At 32.0% G+C, this 21836-nt stretch overlaps 4 protein-coding genes across 15 annotated transcripts in view; all 4 read right to left on the bottom strand.

Annotated features, from left to right (window-relative positions):
• The window catches only part of unc80 (unc80, NALCN channel complex subunit), a 46814-nt gene that overhangs the window by 23020 nt on the left and 1958 nt on the right, over window positions 1-21836 (bottom strand). The window lies entirely within an intron of this gene.
• Window positions 8130-9708, bottom strand: LOC138134941 (ionotropic receptor 93a-like). The gene has a single exon (XM_069053546.1). It carries the CDS (start codon window positions 9306-9308, stop codon window positions 8130-8132), a length of 1179 nt encoding a protein of 392 aa, XP_068909647.1. The 5' UTR covers window positions 9309-9708.
• Window positions 11530-13807, bottom strand: LOC138135669 (uncharacterized). Its single transcript, XM_069054474.1, has one exon. It carries the CDS (start codon window positions 13380-13382, stop codon window positions 11541-11543), a length of 1842 nt encoding a protein of 613 aa, XP_068910575.1. The 5' UTR covers window positions 13383-13807; the 3' UTR covers window positions 11530-11540.
• Window positions 19886-21745, bottom strand: LOC138134942 (uncharacterized). The gene is made up of 2 exons (XM_069053547.1): window positions 20574-21745; window positions 19886-19951 (listed from the first exon to the last, which is right to left on the bottom strand). The coding sequence occupies exons 1-2, from the start codon at window positions 21741-21743 to the stop codon at window positions 19886-19888; spliced, it is 1236 nt and encodes a 411-aa protein (XP_068909648.1). The 5' UTR covers window positions 21744-21745.

Here is a 21836-nt window from a genome sequence, read left to right on the forward strand (position 1 = left end):
GTTTACCACTAAAGCTTCTTCTAATGAGGCTATGAACTAAATTCATATTGTCAATAACCATTTTACTTCCTGCGTTTTCGGTTTGTAAAATTATTATTAATAAACTTTTTAGAAAATACCTAAAATTCATTTTCTAACGAGCGATACGGGCGAATGAATAAATTATGAGTCAGTCACAAGAATAAACAGATTATTACAATAACAACATATTTGCAATGAAATAAATGAAACTTAATGGTTGTTATATAACTGGCCAGGGTAAGTGTATCTGTAAATATTTTCGTAGTATCAGTAATAGGTATCTTGATATACAGGGTATTTCACGAGTGAAATTGAAAATGAAACTCAGAATGCATTAGCACGGCAAACTTTGCTATCGAGGGCCATCCAGGTTTGCGTGCAAATGTATTGTGGGTTGCATTTGCAATTCCATCGAGCTGATTATAATTCTTGAAATAGCCTGTATTTAATGTGTAACTAAATTTATCATCTAGGCAATAAATCGCAATCTATAAAATAACTTTAAATATGTATATAGAATGCACAGAACTACTCGTATTTATCGATTCACTCAGAAAGGAACTCACAAAAAAATATAAATCATGATTTCAAAAAAAGTCATCTCAAACTAATTTTAGAGCATTGTTTATAATTAAGTGGAGGGGATGTAAATAACATTTATTCCTTATTATCAATATAATTTGTTTGTTTATTTTTAGTATCAGATTGCTTAACTAACCGTTGAAACAATGAAAATAAATTATTATAATGGACATGTTTGTCAAACAGGTAATAACTATTTACAAGTTAATATTATTGAAGTTGTTCAAGAAAAATTCAATGATGAAATAAATGGTGGCCAATTAAATGTTATTGTTTAATGATTTGTGGTGAATACGAAAACTGCAACTAAACCGGAAATCAAGAAAATAAAAAGAATCCTGTAACTTTTCCATATCGATATTATTGCTTCGAATTAATTTTTCCACAGAAATCAAAAACAGTAATCAATGTGTCCACTTTCGATCAATGAAAAATGATTTTGCTAAAGATATCAACAAATTACAATAACATTAAGTTAAAAGTTCTAAATTTTAGAAAAGGTTCCTGTATTAAATTAAAGGTGATTAAAAATTTAAAAAAGTAATCCATCACAGTTAATTTTGACATCGGATGTCATTTAATTGTCGCTAGGATTTAACAAAATCAAATAAGTTACACTTATTTTTTTGTTGTTTGGTGTGAAAAGTTCGAAAATATTTTGATAATTGAAGGGTCTTGGGACTCTCAAACAGCCCACAAAGTTTTGTACATTTATTTCGATCATGATACCGACTAATATCTAATTACTTAATATCGACTTATCACACATTCAAAAATAAAAACCAGTACTGATATTGTGTGTCCTATGACTATCAAAAAAAAGACACCTTGTAATTTTTCAAAATCGATAATTTGATGTACTTCTGCCGGATACCGTTGGAAAAAGTTTCTCATAAACCGATACTTAGGTTTATTGGTAAAATCTTGAAACCAATAATTCATGAATCCGAATTCAATAAAGTTTTGAATAGCTCTATTGAAAATATTTACATAGGGTGAGTTCTCCTTCAGTGGAAAAACCGCATAGAAACATCCAACATTTTCAGTGACTATCTTGAATTTTTTTCTTTCATACTCGTTCAGAGATTCCGTGAACATGACATAATAATTTTTTGTAATTCCTGATAGAGTTTGCACGAATATGGCATAATTTCCGTCCATCATTTTCCTGTTCCTTTCTGACAATGTGTGATAAGTTTCAAACTGATCAGCTAATTTATGAAGCAATTCGTTTGTGGTGTTTTTCATCCAATTCTTCATCCATTCGCTACCGTCTAACCATTTTATGTTGTTTTCAACAATGTCTTGAAGAGAATCAATTTTTTTAGAATAACGGGGAAAACGTAAAGAGGTTGTTAATCCAGCAGAATAATAAGTAGACATCAATAAACAGAAGACACACATCGATGTTAAAATTAATTTCACGGAAGATTTATTTTGATGCGGCATTTGGTAAAATGACCCCAGACTAAATACTCTTATTAGTTGGATTACTGTCGCTTCCAGAGTCTGCCTCTGACTATATGAAGAAGAAAATTTGTTCAGTACAATTCCTGTAATGTGTGTCACAGCTGAACATCCTATTAAAGTCAAAAAATACACCAACCATACGTTCGACTGCAAAGACTGAAAAATGAAGCTATAATTTGGTAATAATTTTGGTCTTGGGACGAGAAACTGTTTGCAAATCATCGCATATTCAATAGATTTAGCAACATTATAATAATTATAAACGACTTGTTGCCACGGCGAGCAAATTGCTAGATCATAATTATCTTGTAAAACTCGGTCTAAAGCGGTAGTGTACAAAAATTTTCCAGAATCTTTTTCTGCCGTCAGAAAGACATAATTCTTCGGCCAATTCTTCAATATTTCGTTTAACATTTTTATTTCTAAGCCTTCGTAAGTATTGGTCGTTTCATTGAAAATTGCAAATGGAGGACAATTGAAGAGAGCAACAGAAAATTTTTGGTTAAATTTAGTTAAAACCTTATCAGGTGACCACTTTGATTGGTCGCTGTGTAGCTGTCGGATTGAGGTCGATATGTGTGTTCCCTCTTCTGGGGTAAAAATTCTTCTTTTACCTACTCCTAATTCAATGTTACGTTGCATATCTACTATTATCAAATTTAAATCGTGTAACTCAGTTGCTCGATAAATTCCTTGGGTGTTGATATCTTTTGGAGATTCGGTAAATAGTAGAATATTTTTATGGGGTTTGAAGTAAGTGTTTATTAATTTTACTGTGAATAAACTATTCATATCGTCAGAATCGTTAGAGAAGATAATATAACCTTCACACATAAAAGTGATTCGATTGAGACTTTTGATGTTGTTTAAGTCTACCGAGACAAGTTGTACATTAAGTAATGCTGCTGCATAATGAGTTAAATCTGCTGAACTTATCATATACAAACATTGTTTGCTACTAAAGATTCTTCTAATGAGATTGTGAACTAAACTTAAATTCTCAATCATCAATTCATTTTTCGTGTTTTCTGCTTGTACTATAATTATAACTACTATACGTAGAAAATATCTGAAGTTCATTTCGAACAAGTGACGACAGATAATAACTAACCTACAAGACCTTTCAGTCAGGAAAAATAAACACATTATTTCAATAACAACATATTTGCAACGATCTAAAAAACTTAATAGGTTTGTTTTATTAGTATGGATAATTTGATAACATCAATAATGGTACCTTGAATTACTAAATACTAATAATCAACCGTATAAAGAGTAAATCAAGATAAATTTTATTTTTTAATTCAAAAAGTAAGCAAAACAATATTTTATGAATATATTGACAATACCTAACACATTTAACATGTTTTAAAAAAATCTCAGTTTTACTTAAAAAAACAATGGTTCAAATGTCTTGTTTTTGATCAAAATTAGTAATTTTTTTTTAAATAGTTCTTAACTACCTACCTATGGGAAAACATCCTAAAATTTCAAATTTGTTCCATTAAAGACACTAAAAATAAATGCATCAGAATTTTTCGCGCAGACGCATATATTCATATTCATTAATAATAAAATATCCTTGAGGTCAAAGGAGAACAACATAAAGGTAAAATAATACATAGTAACATGTTTTCGTTAGCTTATTTGTGGTGTAATTTATTATAAAAATGTATGTATTCAACAAAAAAAGCAAGAGTTGCAGTTATAAGCCCAAGACATAGAAAGTAAAAAGCTCCTTGTAGCTTTTCCAAATCAATATTTTGATGGACCTCTTGAGAATACTGCTGGAAAAATGTTTCCATATATCGATTTTCACGTTTACGAACAAACGTCCCAAACCAGTAATCAACGAGTCCACTTTCAATAAGCATAAAAATAGCTTTGTTAAAAATATTCACAAATGCAGAATTTCGTTTCATTGTAAATACAGTATAAAAACAAGCGATATTTTCGTTAATTACTTTTAGATTACTTCTGCCGTACTCGTCTAAAGTTTCCGAAAACATAACGTAGTAACCTGGTGTTATTTGAACCATCGCACCATGACTCTTTTGTCTTAGTTTTTTGTTATCTTGTGAAATAGTCGTATGGCGATCAAACAAATAGGCCAGTTTTTCTAGTTTTTCGTTGCCTGTATTCAGCATCCAATTTTTCATCCAATCACTGTAATCTAACCATCTCAAGTTATTCTCTATAACATCCTGTATGTTGTTTATATTTCTGGAAAAACGTGGAAATCTCAAAAGAATCGTCAAGCCGGTGGAATAAATCGTTGATGCCAAAATGCAAAAAATAAATAAATTAATCATTAAAAACCTAACGGATATCTGAGTTGAGTAGGGTATTCGAGTGAGCGCTCCCAAAGAAAATATCCGCAACATGTGAATAAACGGTAACAAAATATCGTCTTCAAATCCAGACTTCAGTGTTTTGAAAATTTTTGATGTAATATGTATTACAAAGGAAGAAATTATGAGAGTTACAAAATAAAGTATCCAAAAATCTGTGTGTAAAGAATGGAAAATAAAAGTGCTATTTGGTAAAAGTTGTGGTCTTGGAACTATCAACCTCTGACAAGTCCGCGTGTATTCTATGGTTTTACCAATGTCAAATCCATGCAGAGCTTGTTGCCATTGCGCGCAAATACCAACGTCGCACTTATTTTCATTAACTTGAGTGAACACCTCCACAAATAAATGTTTGCTATTTTTGTTAACGATAAAATTGTAACGTATTGGCCAGTTCTGCAAAATCGCATTCAACATTTTGATTTCAACACCATCGTAGCTTTGCGTTGCTTCGTCGAAAAAAGCAAATGGTTTACAATTGAAGAGAGCAACGCAAATTGATCTATTATATTTAGATAATAGCAACTCAGGATGCCACTTTGGTTTTCTTGAAGACATCACGTCATACGGTATTGTAGTATTGAAAAATAACTCTTCGTCTTCTTTCCACAAAATCGCTGACTCCATTTTTGTATTTTGAATAATAATTAAATCTAAGTCGTGTAACGCCGTCGCTAGTTCTATTTCTGTTTTCTTTAAACTCGTCGATTCTTTGGTAACTAGTAGCACACGTTTATGTGGTTCAAAAAATTGATTAATTCTGCTACTGGTGAAGATGTGGTTTATGTGATTAGCTGTGTTTGACAAGATAATGTATCCGGCGCATTTCCACGGTGAATCTTTTAGATATCTTGTGTTGTCAATGTGCACAATTACTATTTGAAAATGTTCAAATAATGAGTCAATGATCAGATTTGAATAATTTAAATCACAATCGGTTATCAAACAGACACACTTAAATTTGGGGAAGCTTAGTTTAATTAACTGAACTACCGAATTAATATTACCATTAATTATAAATATATGTGAAATAATAAATGAGACCAGTGTGATACATTTCATCTTGCTTAAAAGAACAGAGTGGAAAACAATTTGTTGTTACAGTTTATTCGTGTATTTTTTTACAGTACAAATAACATAAATGGTTAATATTTTAGTGACTACAAATCATTACAATCAATCAGAACAAGCAAAGTAGAAATTTAGTTTTGTTGTTAGTTGAATATGAAATTTGTTTTGATAGTTGTGTTAAAATAAACGAGAATACAATAGACAATAAACAACTTAAAAAAAAAACTTAAAAACATTTATTTAGTTACAATAACGAGTACACAAAATACTATGTAAGTAAAAAAATTCAAATAATAATGTAAATTGTTGCAATAAATTACATTTTCCTACGATTGTTAAAGAAACTATAGTATGTTTCACTATTTTTAATGTGTAAAACATCTGTTTATGGTAATAGTAAAAAATAAAAAAGCGTTAAAAAAATACTTGTTTTTTTAATTGCGCACAATCGTAGAAAAAATATTGTATGGAGCTCATGCATGAAGCGTCTTTTTTCACTCACCAAAGGCTCGTGCAGTCAAACTTTCCATTCGTGATAAAAAGTACTGCTTTATGCACTTGTTGCGTAAACTACCATTTAATTTAATATGATCGGATACTAAACATTCTGGGGTACACCAGTATATTTCTTGACTACTTTCTCCATACAAAAAATTAAACAGGCCAATAAATACCCAAACATTAGAAAATGAAACCCACCTTGTACATTTTTCAAATTGATATCTTGACGTATTTCCTGTGAATATCGTTGAAAAAAATTTTTCATGTATCGATACTCCGGTTTATTTGCAAATTCAGTTAACCAGTGTTTTATAAAACCATATTCTATAAAATTATGTATAGCTCTATTGAATAAATTAACGTAAGGTGAGTTCGGCTTGAGGGGAAAAATAGCATAAAAGCAAGCAATATCCTCTGGAATAATTTTCATGTGTTTCCTACCGTGTTCATCTAGTATTTCAGAAAACATAATGAAACTTAAATCATTCCCCGCACATGTCTCTACCAATAATCCATCATGATCTTTTCCTCTTAATTTTCGGTGTACTTCTGTTATACTCGAAACTGATTCGAATAAACTCGCAAGTCTGTTAAATTTGGAATTTTCAGAACTCTCCATCCACAGTTTGGTCCACTCCATTCCACCGCCATCAAACCATTTGATACCGTTGTCAATGACATCTTGAACAGTATTCAGATTTGTGGAAAATCGGGGAAACCTTAAGGAGATAGTTAATCCTGCAGAATAATACACCGAGACCAGTATACAAAATAAAAACAAAATTATTAGAAAGAATCTCATAGACGTATGTTGTGAGTGTGGCAACCGATTAACACTCCCTAAGGAAAATATTCGCAACAGATATATGATTATTTCACCAACAATTTTGATTTTAAAAATATTTTCTTCTATTCCGCTGATCTTGCCAAATATACTCGACATCAGGTGAATCATAATCGTGCAAAATATTAATGTGAGAAAATACAACATCCACAGGTCAATGTAGAAAGGCTGGAAAATGAAAGAATAATTGGGTAACAGTTCAGGTCTCGCCACCAGAAAGTTTCTACAGGACAACATGTATTCAACTGATTTTTCAACATGATGTTTATTTGCATTTTCGAACCATTGGGCACACAATGCTATGTCACACTTGTTGTCAACTACTTGCTGCAATGCTTTTGCAAACAAATCATCCGTAAAATTTTTATCTTTATGGAAATATACAAAATCTAAAGGCCATCCCTTTAAAATTTCGTTTAACATTTTTATTTCTAAGCCATCATAGCTTTTGTCTCTTCTGTTAAAAGATACGTACGGAGAGCAGTCAAATAACGCAGCACGAAATTTCTCCCCATATTTTAGCAAATTTCTTCGAGGTGACCACTTGTCTTTTTTGAAACCACTTTTATTGTGGATTTCGAGACTAACAAATTTGTGTTTTGGTAAAAGATTATTTTCAACTTTGTGGACAAAAGATGTTAAAACAGTTAGATCCAGATTTTGCAAAGTTGTTGAAGCTTCCAATTCGACGCTGTCCAATTGGTGTGGTTCTTTGACAAACCACACAACGCTCTTATGTGCTTTAAAATATTTGTTTATTGTTTTGATAGTAAATAATTCTTTTATGATAATATCGTCAGAAAGAACAATATAGCCGTCGCACATCGACCACACTTTTTTGATGTGTTTGACATTGTGAATGTGTATGGATACTATCTGAATATTCTCAAATACTTCACCCAAGTCTAAACCATTAAAACTGTCTGTTATTAAACAGAGACACTTTGTATTCTTTGTAAAACTTGTGTTTATTAGATACAAAGTTTGTGTTGTACGCTGTCACATTTCTTATTGTTAAATAAATAAAACACTGAACGGCTGTAATAAACCACCGCAGTTTCATTGTTAAACTAAATTTGATACACACATTTATGGATTTAAAATTTATATTTGGTGTAGGTATAACATAACCGATAATTATATTTTATTATAGATATGGAAAACATTGCTAGTAGATATAGTTTGATATATTTTATATTTAATTATACTGGTCAATACCTTTCTAAAACAATGTGTGTAGTACATAAAACATAAAAGTAATAACCAATAATGTCAAGACAAATATAAAATTACCGTTGTTTTTTGATATAACATTCCACGCAAAAAACTATAAATGCAAAAGAATGACCAAGAAATAAAGAATAAAACGCGCCTTGAAGCTTTTGCAAATTTATGTTCTGCGGTACTTGGTGCGAGTACCGCTGAAAAAAAACTTTCATAAATCTATATTCCGATTTATTGATAAAGGTCGAGTGCCAATGATCGATAAACCCGTGCTCCACCAGTCTAACTAAGACTTTATTGAAAATTTCGACATAAGGTGAGTTCACTCTTAAGGGAAAAAGAACGTTAAAACAACCAATGTCTTCTTGTAGAATTTTTAGGTGTTCTCTCCCATGATTATCCAAAGTTTCAGCAAACATGAAAAATTGTTCGTACTGGTCCGGAAGTGTATCTACAACCATGGCGTAATTTTCTTGTCTTAGTTTCTCGTTTCTTTGTGATATGCTTGTAACAAGTTCAAATTGCAGTGCGAGTCTTTCAAATAACTCATTGCTGGTATTTTTCATCCAATTTCTAAACCACTTATTGGAGTCTATCCACTTGATGTTATTTTCGATGACATCGTTGAGGCTGTTTATATTTTTGGAAAATCGTGGAAATCGCAGACACAGCGTCAGTCCAGCTGAGTAATAAGTTGAGATTAAGACGCAAAACAAGAAAAGAGACAGTAACATCAGCCTCATGGAACGCTCACGCATGTAAGGTATTTGACCGATGGGTCCCAAAAAATAAATTCGAAGCGTGTGCGTTAAAATTATGATAATATTTGTGCGTGGAATCTTCAAAGTTCTGGCTTTGTCTAGAATATTTGATATGGTGTACATCATAATCGACGAAAATATAAATGTTATCAGATAAATTAGCCATAAGTTTGGCTCCAACGGTTGCAGAAGAAATCCAAAGTCAGATAAGAGTTGCGATCTGTGAACTAGTAAATTCCTACACGTAAACGTGTACCCCGCAGATTTTTCAATTTGGAATCTGTAAGCCACTTGCATCCATTGGGAACATATAGCAACATCGCATTTATTGTGGAGGACGGTACGAAGAGTCAACGCGAATAATTCCCCCGGTGTATCCTTCTTCTTGTGGAAATGCCAAAAACGTTTGGGCCAATCCTTCAAAATCTCCTCCAACATTTTTATTTCTATGCCATCGTACGATTCATCTCCTTTGTCGGCCATTACGAACGGCGGACAGTGAAACAGAGCAATACAAAATGTTCGATTCAGTTTTGACAAAACTTTGTCTGGGAACCAAAACTGTTTCACAAACGTTGTATTAGCGATCCACGAAATTTGCAAGACTTCGCCAGAATCAATGAGCTTGTTACTCGATCTTTGACTGTTAACGTTTTCTACAATTATTAAGCCTAAATTATGCAGTTCCGTAGCAGATTCGATTTCCTTCTTGTTGAGAAGTGTTGTGTTTTCTGTAAATAAGACGACACGATTGTGTGGTTTAAAATAGGTGTTGATTCGATCGATTGAGAACAGTCTGGTAATCGCTGTTTTGTTACTAGATAAAACAAGATAACCTCCACAAGTAAAAGGTACACGTCTTAGAAATTTGATCTTGGTAATGTGAACTGAAACAATTTGTACATTTGTCGTCGCTTTTCCAACTGAATTGGAATAAGTTAAGTTATCCTGGATAAAATATAAACAGTTGGCGTTTTCAAAATAAATTTGTATTAATTCCTGGATATATTTCACGTTCTCGTCTATTTTACCAGTAAACTGAAGAGTTACGTTAGTTAAAAATATAATAGTAAGGAGGATTTTATACAACATTTCCATATATGACTGAGTTTCCAACTGTATTGGAAAACATTGTGCCACTATAAATACGATTCTAACGATTACCTTTCAGTCAGATTGAGCAAGGTACTCGTAGATATATCGTTAATGAGAGTTATTCCGATAAATCAAGTTAAAAATTGGTTACTAAAATTAAGTGCTTGCTTATTCATAAATATGTCCCTATTTGCTTTAATTTTTTGACTTTAGCTTGTATACACTATGTTACTATGTTTATCTACAGCTGCTTGGATAAGACCTTATAACCACATTCATTTATAGTCATTTGAGTTGCGTAATGCAGTTCATTACCGCACTGATTTCATTACGTAACGCATTTTTATTTAGAAGCAAACAGACAAAATTTATTGAAAGGCAGTTTTTGGCAAAACGATTAATATTTACGTGATTTTTAAAGTAACACCCAAAACGATATTATTTCCACAATTACATACTCGTAGTTAGGTAGAAAATAAAACAGTCACGCATAGCAGATATCAATAAGAATGTTTCTAATAACGACAATTTTTCTTCTTTCAAATATTTCTTATTAAAAGTCTTCGAAATGTTTCAATTTTGTAAAAATCAAGATACATATATGACAGCCAAAATTTAAAGTTATTGTAACACTTTACCAATTCCCTTATTACCAAACTAAAGTTGACGCGCGTTTCGACAGTAAAAGTGCCATCATCAGGGAGATAATACAAAACTCAAGTCTTGTTTAATAGTACAGTGTATCCGGTGTAAGATCTCTCCGACTATTTCAGATATGTTTCATTATTTTAAATGACAATTATGGATCATTTTATTAACACAATATGCAATTAAAGATTTATGAAAAATATACATATTTTAATCAAAGTAAATCAAAGTAATGATATAAAACAAAATGCACCTTCGAATCCTACGTCAATCAAATGAAATGTTTTCATTGTAACATCAAAAACTCTTGTTTATTATTCAGTGGTTGTTACATAAAATAATAAATACATACAATATCAATGTCAGACTCAAGTAAATAATATTTTCCACCAAACATTAATACCTTTCCTACAACAATAACTATCTAGGTCATAAAACCGCCTATAAAATGATGGTAAATATAATTATGTAAAAAAGGAAATATTTTTCACCATAACTAACAATAATTGTTAGTTACAAACAATAATTGTTAGTTACACTTAAAAATGGGTATTTATCTGACCAAATGTACTAGATGTTTCTTTTTTTAAAATTGTGTTTTCAAATGAACAAAATAAAAATCAATTTAAAAAATTTCCACTTTATTTTTACTTCCTATAATATTTTTTTATTTTTTACATAGAAATCGATAATCCTTATACATGTATATTTTTATATTCAAAAAAATTCTTCACTAAAAATAATTACTTACAGAAATCAATTATTTGTGAAGTAAAATTGATTTGGATCGATGCTACATATTAAAGGTGAATGTTATAAAGTGAAAAAACTTGAGTCTACAGTAATGTGTAAATAATTTATGACATACCTATATCATAACTTTTCAACATAAAATATTAACAATTTTCCTTTATTAATCTTAAGTTATAACCTCATTTAAATGGAGAATAATAAAATTTACTTCTATGCTAATTACTTTCTATGTAATAAACACTCTAAAAAAAATATGAAAGTTGCAAACAAATGCCCGAGTAATAAAAAATACAGACTTCCTTGCATCCTGCTTAAATTTATTATTCGAAAGTCTTGTGGTAACGGCTTTTGGAAAAAGAGCTTCATGAACCTATACTTCGGTTTACTAACAAATTCTTTATACCAGTAATGTATGAAGCCAAATTCCCGAATATGAAGAATGGATTTATCAATACTATCCAGGAATGGAGAATTTATCCTTAAAGGGAACGAGACATCGAAACATCCCATGTTTCCATCCGACATGGTCGTCAGGTGCTTTCTACCATAATCGTCTACTTTATCAGCAAACCCAAGATAATCTGCATCCGTTCCGTCAAGCTTTCCTACCAGTAACGCGTACTTCATTTCATTTAACCGTTTCATAGCTTCCGGCGTATCGCCTGCGAACACGAAACGTTTTGCCATTTCGACGATAATACGAGTTTGAGTATTTTCCCAGTAATAATTTAAAAACGAAAAATTTTGTGTTGATTGCCATTTGACGTCGTATTTAACGAAGTCTTCCAATGTATTTATAGAATACGAGTAGCGAGGAAACCTTAAAGAGATGGTCAATCCAGCTGAGTAATAAGTTGACAGTAGCATGCAGAAAACTAGTAGCACTATCGAAAGCACTCTTGCGGCTACTTGATCTGATTTCGGTGTTCTGATCATAGAGCCCGACGAACCGACTCTCAAAACAGAAATAATTGACTGAAAGACATCTTCACACAAGTAGTTTGTTAAGGTTTTAGTGTCATCGCGGAAGCCTTGTGTTTCCATAAGTTTTAGGAATAAAGAAACGATGATCAAAATTGCAAAATATGCTATCCATAAACTCAATTGTAACGGCTGAACAAGGAAGGTGATGTCTGATAGCAGAACTGGTCTCGGAACGAGAAAAGTTATGCAAGTCCGGGCATAAGGGTAAGACCTCTCCATTTCTGGGTGAGTTCTTTGACGAATATGTGAACACGTCGCAAGGTCACCTTTATTATTAATTATATTAGTAAATGAGTTCAAGAAGAAATTGTTTGTGGTAGCCTCTACTTCTACAAATTTGTAATTTATCGGCCAATTCCTTGTCATCACTTTAACCATTTCCATTTCTACGCCTTCATAAACTGAGTAGTTCTTGTGTGACAAAAAATAGGGTGGGCAATCAAAATAAATCACTGAAAAATTGAAGCCATATTTTTTCAAAACTTTTTCAGGCTTCCACTTTTCCTTCGTTAAATACTCCGCACTGAAAGTATCGTTTTGTCTAATAACTTTTTCAAGTCCCACCAAGACGACATTTATCTGACTCTCTTTATGGAGTAGTGTCTGCTTTCTGTCTCCATTTCTTTCATTTTTTTCAACTTCAACGATAACTAAATCCAGGTCTTGCCAAGCTGTAGCTGCGTGTATTGTTGAAATGTCAAAGTATCTCCAAATTTCTGTGAAGAATAAGATTCTCTTATGTGGTTGGAAATAGAGATTAATTGTTCTGTTCGAAAACATATTTTTGGTGGTATTGACATCATTAGATTCGAAAATGTATCCATCACAAGTAATATTCGCGTATCGCAATTGTCGAATGTTGGCCACATTTAATGAAACGACTTGTAATTCTTGTTTAATTAACACTTTGTTTAAAATAGTAACGTTGCTTGTAGAATCATGTATGTAATAAAGACAAAATGGTTTTCCAAAACTGATTTTTATTAATTTGCAGATAAAATCGTTCCCATTCATATCTCCTAAATTATCCTGAATCAGAATAATTAAAAATAAAGCGAACATTATCACGTTGTGCATTTTATTTTTTGTATTATTTAACTGAATATTCTAAGATGTAGCCAAATATTGATTTGTTCAACAGAATGCACAGATTACAAAATAGTAATCAAAGTGTAAATAAATAAACGAGTAGACTGAACAATAAAATACTGTCTCGTGACGTTACCTTTAATACTATTCTTACAAATGTTTGTAACATCGTAGGTGGCTGTGCGCTTTATTTAGGTGCGCCGCTAGCCAACTACGATGTTAGAATTATTTATAATAACCCTGTATTTGATTCGAATAAAATAGTAGTTAAGCTCAATGTCGTAAACAAAACAATTATACCACAACGACATTAACACTTTAAATACAAATTTAAAGTGGATAGTGGATCAATGACGATAGATGCCCCGTATTCGTGGAAGACCGCTCAGCTTGCCGTCGACATCAAGATCTGATGTATTACCACCAGCAGCCAGAATTTGATGGAAAAATTATCTCATTCAAAAGAGGGAAAAACATCGATAATGTCTGTTTGTTGGTTGCAAAGGAAAACCCAGGACATTTTGCAGAACGTGCAGTGCCAAATTATGCGTGGAATGTTTTCCCTTGTTTTACGTTAGACCATAAAAATGACTTAGTTTTTTTATTTTTTATTTTATATTATGTTGTTTCTATTTATATTATATTGTTTCTTTTCGTTTAACAATACATTTATGTATCTGCCAAGTTTACATTGTTCAGTTACTTTCAGTTTTATTACAATTGATCTCATATGTTCCCAGCGTCCTCATATGAGGACACTATTCTCTAAAAAAAGCTACTGATCTAAAATTAATTTTTGCTCAACTACAGTTTATCCTCCCAAACATAATGTTATGAAAATTTTAAGCTAAAATTGAGTAAAAATAATTTGGGCACTAATGGGTTGCTATAACCTCATTTAAATGAAAAACAATAAAATTTACTTCTATGCGTATAATATTCTTAGTAGGTACTTAGTTTCTTTGTAATAAACATTCTAAAAAAAATATGACAATTGCAAATAAATGCCCGAGCAATAAAAAATACAGACTTCCTTGCATCCTGCTTAAATTTATTATTCGAAAGTCTTCTGGTAACGGCTTTTGGAAAAAGAACTTCATGAACTTATATTTCGGTTTTCTAATAAAATCTTTATACCAGTAATTTATGAAGCCAAATTCCCGAATATGAAGAATGGATTTATCAATACTATCCAGGAATGGAGAATTTATCCTTAAAGGGAACGAGATATCGAAACATCCCATGTCTCCATCCGACATGGTCGTCAGGTGCTTCCTACCATAATCGTCTACTTTATCAGCAAACGCAAGAAAATCTGTATCCGTTCCCTCGAACTTTCCTACGAGTAATGCGTACTTCATTTCATTTAACCGTTTCATAGCATCCGGGGTATCGCCTGCGAACACGAAACGTTTTGCCATTTCGACGATAATATGAGTTTGAGTATTTTCCCAGTAATAATTTAAAAACGAAAAATTTTGTGTTGACTGCCATTTGACGTCATATTTAACGAAGTCTTCCAATGTATCTATGGAATACGAGTAGCGAGGAAACCTCAAAGAGATGGTTAATCCAGCTGAGTAATAAGTTGACACTAGCATGCAGAAAACTAGTAGCACAATCGAAAGCACTCTTGCGGCCACTTGGTGTGATTCCGGTATTCTGATCATAGAGCCGGACGAACCGACTCTCAAAACAGAAATAATTGACTGAAAAACATCTTCACACAAATATGTTGTTAAGGTTTTAGTGTCGTCGCGGGAGGTTAATGTCTCCATAGGTTTTAGGAACAATGAAACGATGATCAAAGTTGCAAAATATGCTATCCATAAACTCAGTTGTAGCGGTTGAACAAGGAAGGTGATGTCTGATAGTAGAACGGGTCTCGGAACGAGAAAAGTTAAGCACATCCGGGCATAGGGGTAAGACCTCTCCATTTCTGGGTGAGTTCTTTGACGAAAATGTGAACACGTCGCAAGGTCACCTTTGTTCTTAATGATGTTAGTAAAGGAGTTCAAGAAGGAATTGTATGTGATAGACTCTACTTCAATAAATTTGTAGTTTATGGGCCAATTTCTTGTCATCACTTTAACCATTTCCATTTCTACGCCTTCATAAACGGAGTTGTTTTTGTGTGACAAAAAATAGGGTGGGCAATCAAAATAAATAACTGAAAAATTGAAGCCATATTTTTCCAAAACTCTTCCAGGTCTCCACTTTTCCTTCGTTAAATACTCCGCACTGAAAGTATCGTTTTGTCTAATAACTTTTTCAGGTCCCACCAAGACGACATTTATCTGATTCTCTTCATGTACTAATGCCTGTTTTTTACCTCCATCTTTTACAGTTTTTTCAAATTCAATAATAACTAAATCCAGGTCTTGCCAAGCTGTAGCTGCGTGTATTGATGGAATATCAAAGTATCTCCAAATTTCTGTGAAGAACAAGATTCTCTTATGTGGTTGGAAATACAGATTAATTGTTCTATTCGAAAACATATTTCTGGTAGCATTGACATCGTTAGACTCGAAAATGTATCCATCACAAGTAATATTCGCGTATCGCAATTGTCGAATGTTGGCCACATTTAATGAAACGACTTGTAATTCTTGTTTAATTAACACTTCGTTTAAAATAGTAACGTTGCTTGTAGTATCATGTATGTAATAAAGACAAAATGGTTTTTCAAAACTGATTCTTATTAATTTGCAGATAAAATCGCTTCCATTCATATCCCCTAAATTATCTTGAATCAGAAAAATAAAAAAAAGAGCGACCATTGTCTCTTTGTACATTTTATTGTTAGTACTATTTAAGCCAAGAATGAAAAATGTAGACAAGCATTGACTCGTTATTTCAACAGAATGCATAGATGATATAAAATAAGTACAAAATAGTAATCAAAGTGTAAATAAATAAACGAGTAGACTGAGCAATAAAATACTCTCCTGTGACGTTACTTGTTAATATTTTATTCGAGTAAAATAATAGTCAAGCTCAATGTCGTAAACAAGATAATTATACCACAACGACATTAACACTTTGAATACAAATTTAATCACTATACATACATACCCCAAAAAACTGAATTTTTATTATGCCAAATAATAATATCAATCCATAAAAAAATTGAATCTGTCAAAAAGTGAAAACTGTAATGTATAAATGTGTTTGAAAATAACGATAAACCAGAATAAAACTTATCTATAATTAATCTAGGGTGTAACAAGGACAGTTTTGGCACAGAAATTAATATTTACAATTTTCACGTTTTTAAAATAACCTTTAAAAAAATTGTCCCTACCCTTTGTAGAAATAAATTACAATACTTTAATTACCAAGCATCAATCACATGAACATTTTTCATTGTAACATTAGAAAACTCTTGTTTATTAATGAGATAAGTTCGATTAAATGGCTGTTCAAAAAATAGTCCCTTAACTTTTACTTGTCATATTTTTTACGGAAAAATCAATGATGGAACTAGAATTATCCAAAGACACAATTAAAATTATTTCTTACTAATGTATAACCTTATATTAAAACATATCCTTTAATAAAAGCAATTACATATTTATAGAAATCACGATTAAATTTTTTTGTAAAATCTTTGTTTTTCAAGTAAATGATGATTAGGTATAATAAATGGATTTCGTATTATTTAAGGTAGAGGTTAAGAATAGAAAAAACATGACAGTTTATTAAAACTGACATACAGTAATATGTTTATTCTTGAAGAAAATAATTGACTTTCATACCATTTATGTATAAATAAACTGTCAAAGCTATTATTCATATTTCAACATAAAATATAAGCAAGTTTCCTTTATTAATCCGTAACTACATCACTCAAACGACAAAAACAAATTATGTTTATAAACTTCTTTAAAAGTATGTAGGTATAATATTGTTAGTGATTACTTTCTTTGTAATAAACATTCAAAAAAGAAAATGAGAATTGCAAAGAAATGTCCTAGCAATAAAAAATATATACTTCCTTGCATTTTGCTTAAATTTATTGTTCGAAAGTTTTCTGGCAAAGGCTTTTGGAAAAAGACCTTCATGTACTTATACTTCGGTTTTCTAACAAATTCTTTATACCAGTAATTTACGAATCCAAGTTCAAGAATATGAAAGATGAATTTATCAATACTATCCAGAAATGGAGAATTTATCCTTAAAGGGAACGAAGCATAGAAACATCCCATGCCCCCATCCGACATGGTCGTCATGTGCTTTCTACCATAATCGTCTAATTTGTCAGCAAACATCAAGAAATCTGCATCCGTTCCGTCAAGCTTTCCCACCAGTAATGCGTATTTTTTCTCGTTTAACCGTTTCATTGCTTCCGGCGTATCACTTGCCAACACGAAACGTTTTGACATTTCGACGATAATACGAGTTTGAACATTTTCCCAGTAATACTTTAGAAATGAAAAATTTTGTGTTGTTTGCCATTTGACGTCGTGTTCAACAAAGTCTTCCAATGTATCTATAGAATATGAGTAGAGAGGAAATCTTAAAGAGATGGTTAATCCAGCGGAGTAATAAGTTGACACTAGCATACAGAAAACTAGTAGCACTATTGAAAGCACTCTTGCCGCCACTTGGTGTGACTCCGGTATTCTGATCATAGAACCAGACGAACCAACTCTCAAAACAGAAATAATTGACTGAAAAACATCTTCACACAAATATGTTGTTAAGGTTTTAGTGTCGTCGCGGGAGCTTAATGTCTCCATAGGTTTTAGTAACAATGAAACGATGATCAAAGTTGCAAAATATGCTATCCATAAACTCAATTTTAACGGTTGAACAACGAAGGTGATGTCTGATAGTAGAACGGGTTTTGGAACGAGAAAAGTTAAACATAACCGGGAATAAGGGTAAGACCTCTCCATTTCTGGGTGAGTTCTTTGACGAAAATGTGAACACGTTGCAAGGTCACCTTTGTTATTAATTATGTTAGTAAATGAGTTCAAAAAGACATTATTTGTGTTGGTCTCTGCTTCTACAAACTTATAATTTACCGGCCAATTTCTTGTCATCACTTTAACCATTTCCATTTCTACGCCTTCATAAACTGAGTAGTTCTTGTGTGACAAAAAATAGGGTGGGCAGTCAAAATAAATAACTGAAAAATTGAAGCCATATTTTTTCAAAACTTTTTCAGGCCTCCACTTTTCCTTCGTTAAATACTCCGCACTGAAAGTATCGTTTTGCCTAATAATTTTTTCAAGTCCCACCAAGACGACATTTATCTGATTCTCTTCATGGAGTAATGTCTGCTTTCTATCTACATTTCTTTCACTTTTTTCAACTTCAACGATAACTAAATCCAGATCTTGCCAAGCTGTAGCTGAGTGTATTGTTGAAATATCAAAGTATCTCCAAATTTCTGTGAAGAATAAGATTCTCTTATGTGGTTGGAAATACAGATTAATTGTTCTGTTGGAAAACATATTTGTGGTGGTATTGACATCATTAGATTCGAAAATGTATCCGTCACAAGTAATATTCGTGTATCTCAATTGTCGAATGTTGGCCACATTTACTGAAACCACTTGTAATTCTTGTTTAATCAACACTTCGTTTAAGATAGTAGCGTTGCTTGTAGAATCATGTATGTAATAAAGACAAAATGGTTTTTCAAAACTGAATTTAATTAATTTGCAGATAAAATCGCTTCCGTTCAAATCCCCTAAATTATATTCAATGAGGATAATTAAAATTATGGCGACCACTATCTTTTTGTACATTTTACTGTTAGTATTGTTTACTTAATAAAATATTTTGAAAAATGTAGACAAGCATGGACTTGTTGTTTCAACAGAGTGATTGATGCATAGATAAAGGACCAAAATAGTAATCAAATTGTAATCAAATCATTGCAGGTTGAGTGGAGTAGCCCGAACTAAACTCTATTTTTTTGTTGTTTTTTCTTTTGAATAATGGAATTATTATTAAATAAATAAACAAGTAGACTGAGCTAAAAAATACTCTTCCGTGGTTTGACCTGTTAATATTTTATTTGAATAAAATAATAGTCAGCTCAATGTCGTAAACAAGATAATTATACTACGACATTAAAACTTCAACCTCACTGGTACTTTCCATCTCTGTTACGATTTATTCTTTTAAATTTTAACATTGCTGGATATTATTGGGTAGTTTCATTTATCACTCAACCTCAATTGTAGTTGATTGTGAGGTTCTTTGGTACTGTTTCCGACATTGTACGTACTTAAATAAGTGACCTAACTTATTTTTTTGCATATCGTAGTGAAAGTAGCACTTTTTTACAAGAAAAATCGTAGTTAAAGCAGTACTTTTTTGCATCATTTTATTCCATCTCCTTGGAGATGATTGTCAAAGCATACTTATTTTTTTTTTGTAATTTTTCATAAATAGTTGTCTTTTTTTCACTTATTTGCTTGCAAATTCATGAAAAAAAGTATGACTTTCATAACTTGTTGTACAAATAACTAGTTCTATTGGAAATAGAACGAAAATCGACAGGAGTTGGAAACTATGTCTTTGTATGTGTGAAAAACAACCTAAATTTGAAAAATTAATGATTATCGTCACAGCGACTAAAATTATTCTTCTCTGTTTTTTGTGTTCCTGTCTTGTGTAAAATTTTCATTTTTGTTTAATACAATTTCTTCACAATACTTACAACCCCTCGAGACTCCACCGCAACCCCCTTGAGAGTGCAACCCATGCTTTGGGTTATTGATGTAGATAATAAAACTGCTTTTTCTTTGATCTTTTATTGTGTTTACCTGCATTAACGTCCACAGTCTTTCATAGAACATTTTTCAAACACGTAACAAGTTTAAATAATTTGAATTACACTCTATCAATATCTTAAAACATAATATTCTTTCAAAAACAAATTATGTACAATAAGAATTATTCAAAATTAATAGAACATTTTATTTACGACTCTTGCAGTTTCTTCCAGGCAATTTTATTGAATGACAATAATTTAAAATATTCACACAGAAAAATCAAAAAGGCACTTATATGTCCACACATGAGTAGATAAAAAGCTCCCGTCAACCGCTCCAAATCAATACAATATTGATCACTTTCAATGAAATATAGAGAATATAACGACTCGAAAAACTTCTGAGAATGATCAAAGTATGTTATATTTGTTAACCAAAATTGAACAAGTCCTTGTTCCTGGAATCTCGCATAATATTTGTCAATAATTTTTTTATATGGCGATCGCCTTCTTATTGGAAAAACGACATAAAACTGCGCAAAACATTCTTTCAAGACCGTCAAGTGTTTCAAATCGTATTCATCTAAATATTCTGTATCAGTTAAATACAAATTAGACAGTTTTTTCGTGATTACGGCGACATCTCTACGTTTCACCGGTGCTGTAAGATCCGCCAATTGTCTGAAACGCTCAATGTGTGAACTTTCAAACATTTTTTTTAAATACACATCTTCTAACCATTTAATTTTATAATCGGCCATATCTTGTAACGTTTTTACTGCGCCCGAAAATCTAGGATTGGTTAATGAGCTTGTTATTCCAGCCGCGTAGTATGTGGAATATATTAAACAGACGAAAAGCCAAAATCCAAAAATCAACACTAAAGTAAAATGGGCAGGGCGTGGCATCGATTTCAAACTGCCAAGTGTCCACAAACGGAACAAATAGAAGAATATAACAGTCTTATCAGCTTTCAAAACATTCCCAAAATAATCTTCCCCTAGTAGTCTGCTTATTATCTGCGTGATTTCTCTAATTGAAATAGTCACAAAAATATACACTATCACTATGGAGATCCACAGAGTCGTTGTGAATGGTTGAAAAATAAATGTAAAATGAGGAAGCAATCGAGCTTTCGGTACTAGAAAAGTTACGCAAATTTGTCTTAGAGGATATGTCGAATCTATTTCGCTGAAATTCAACTTTGCATGCCATTGAGAACACGTGGCTATGTCGGCTGTTTTGTTGAGGACGGATTTAATAGCTGCCCCCCATTTAAGATAATTTGCAGTGGAGTTTACGATTTGGTAATCATGACGCCAATGGTTGATAATTTCGTGGACTATCTGATATTCAATACCGCCATTGATGCGATTTTCTTCGTCGACATAGAAAAATGGAGTACAATTGAATGTGGCAACAACGAATGTGTCTATCTCGGGGACCCACGTGGGTTGTTCCAAATTTTTGGTGTCTAAGGTTCCATTGGCGTAACTCAACAACAACTCATCTTTGTAAACTGACTTAACTGATACAGTGCTCATAATACTTAGTGGCAGTGATAGATTCATCATGCTAATGTCAAGTTTAACAGTAATAATGTCAACTGCATACATTCTTGAAATTGTAATAAATAAATTATCAACCAAAATATCTTTGTAGCTGTAAAATATGAGAATTCGTTCGTGAGGTAAAATGTTTCCATGATT

The sequence above is a fragment of the Tenebrio molitor genome, chromosome 7 (assembly GCF_963966145.1).
Source record: "Tenebrio molitor chromosome 7, icTenMoli1.1, whole genome shotgun sequence".
In the NCBI taxonomy this organism is placed as follows: Eukaryota; Metazoa; Arthropoda; class Insecta; order Coleoptera; family Tenebrionidae; genus Tenebrio; species Tenebrio molitor.

Excerpts from the sequence above, each read along its gene's own strand:
- LOC138135669 (XM_069054474.1), bottom strand. The coding sequence starts at position 13,382 with ATGCACAACGTGATAATGTTCGCTTTATTTTTAATTATTCTGATTCAG.
- LOC138134941 (XM_069053546.1), bottom strand. The coding sequence starts at position 9,308 with ATGGCCGACAAAGGAGATGAATCGTACGATGGCATAGAAATAAAAATG.
- LOC138134942 (XM_069053547.1), bottom strand. The coding sequence starts at position 21,743 with ATGTATGCAGTTGACATTATTACTGTTAAACTTGACATTAGCATGATG. Across the intron at positions 19,952-20,573 it reads GATTCCAGGAACAAGGACTT|GTTGTTTTTCACACATACAA; the intron begins GTTCAATTTTGG and ends TTTCAAATTTAG.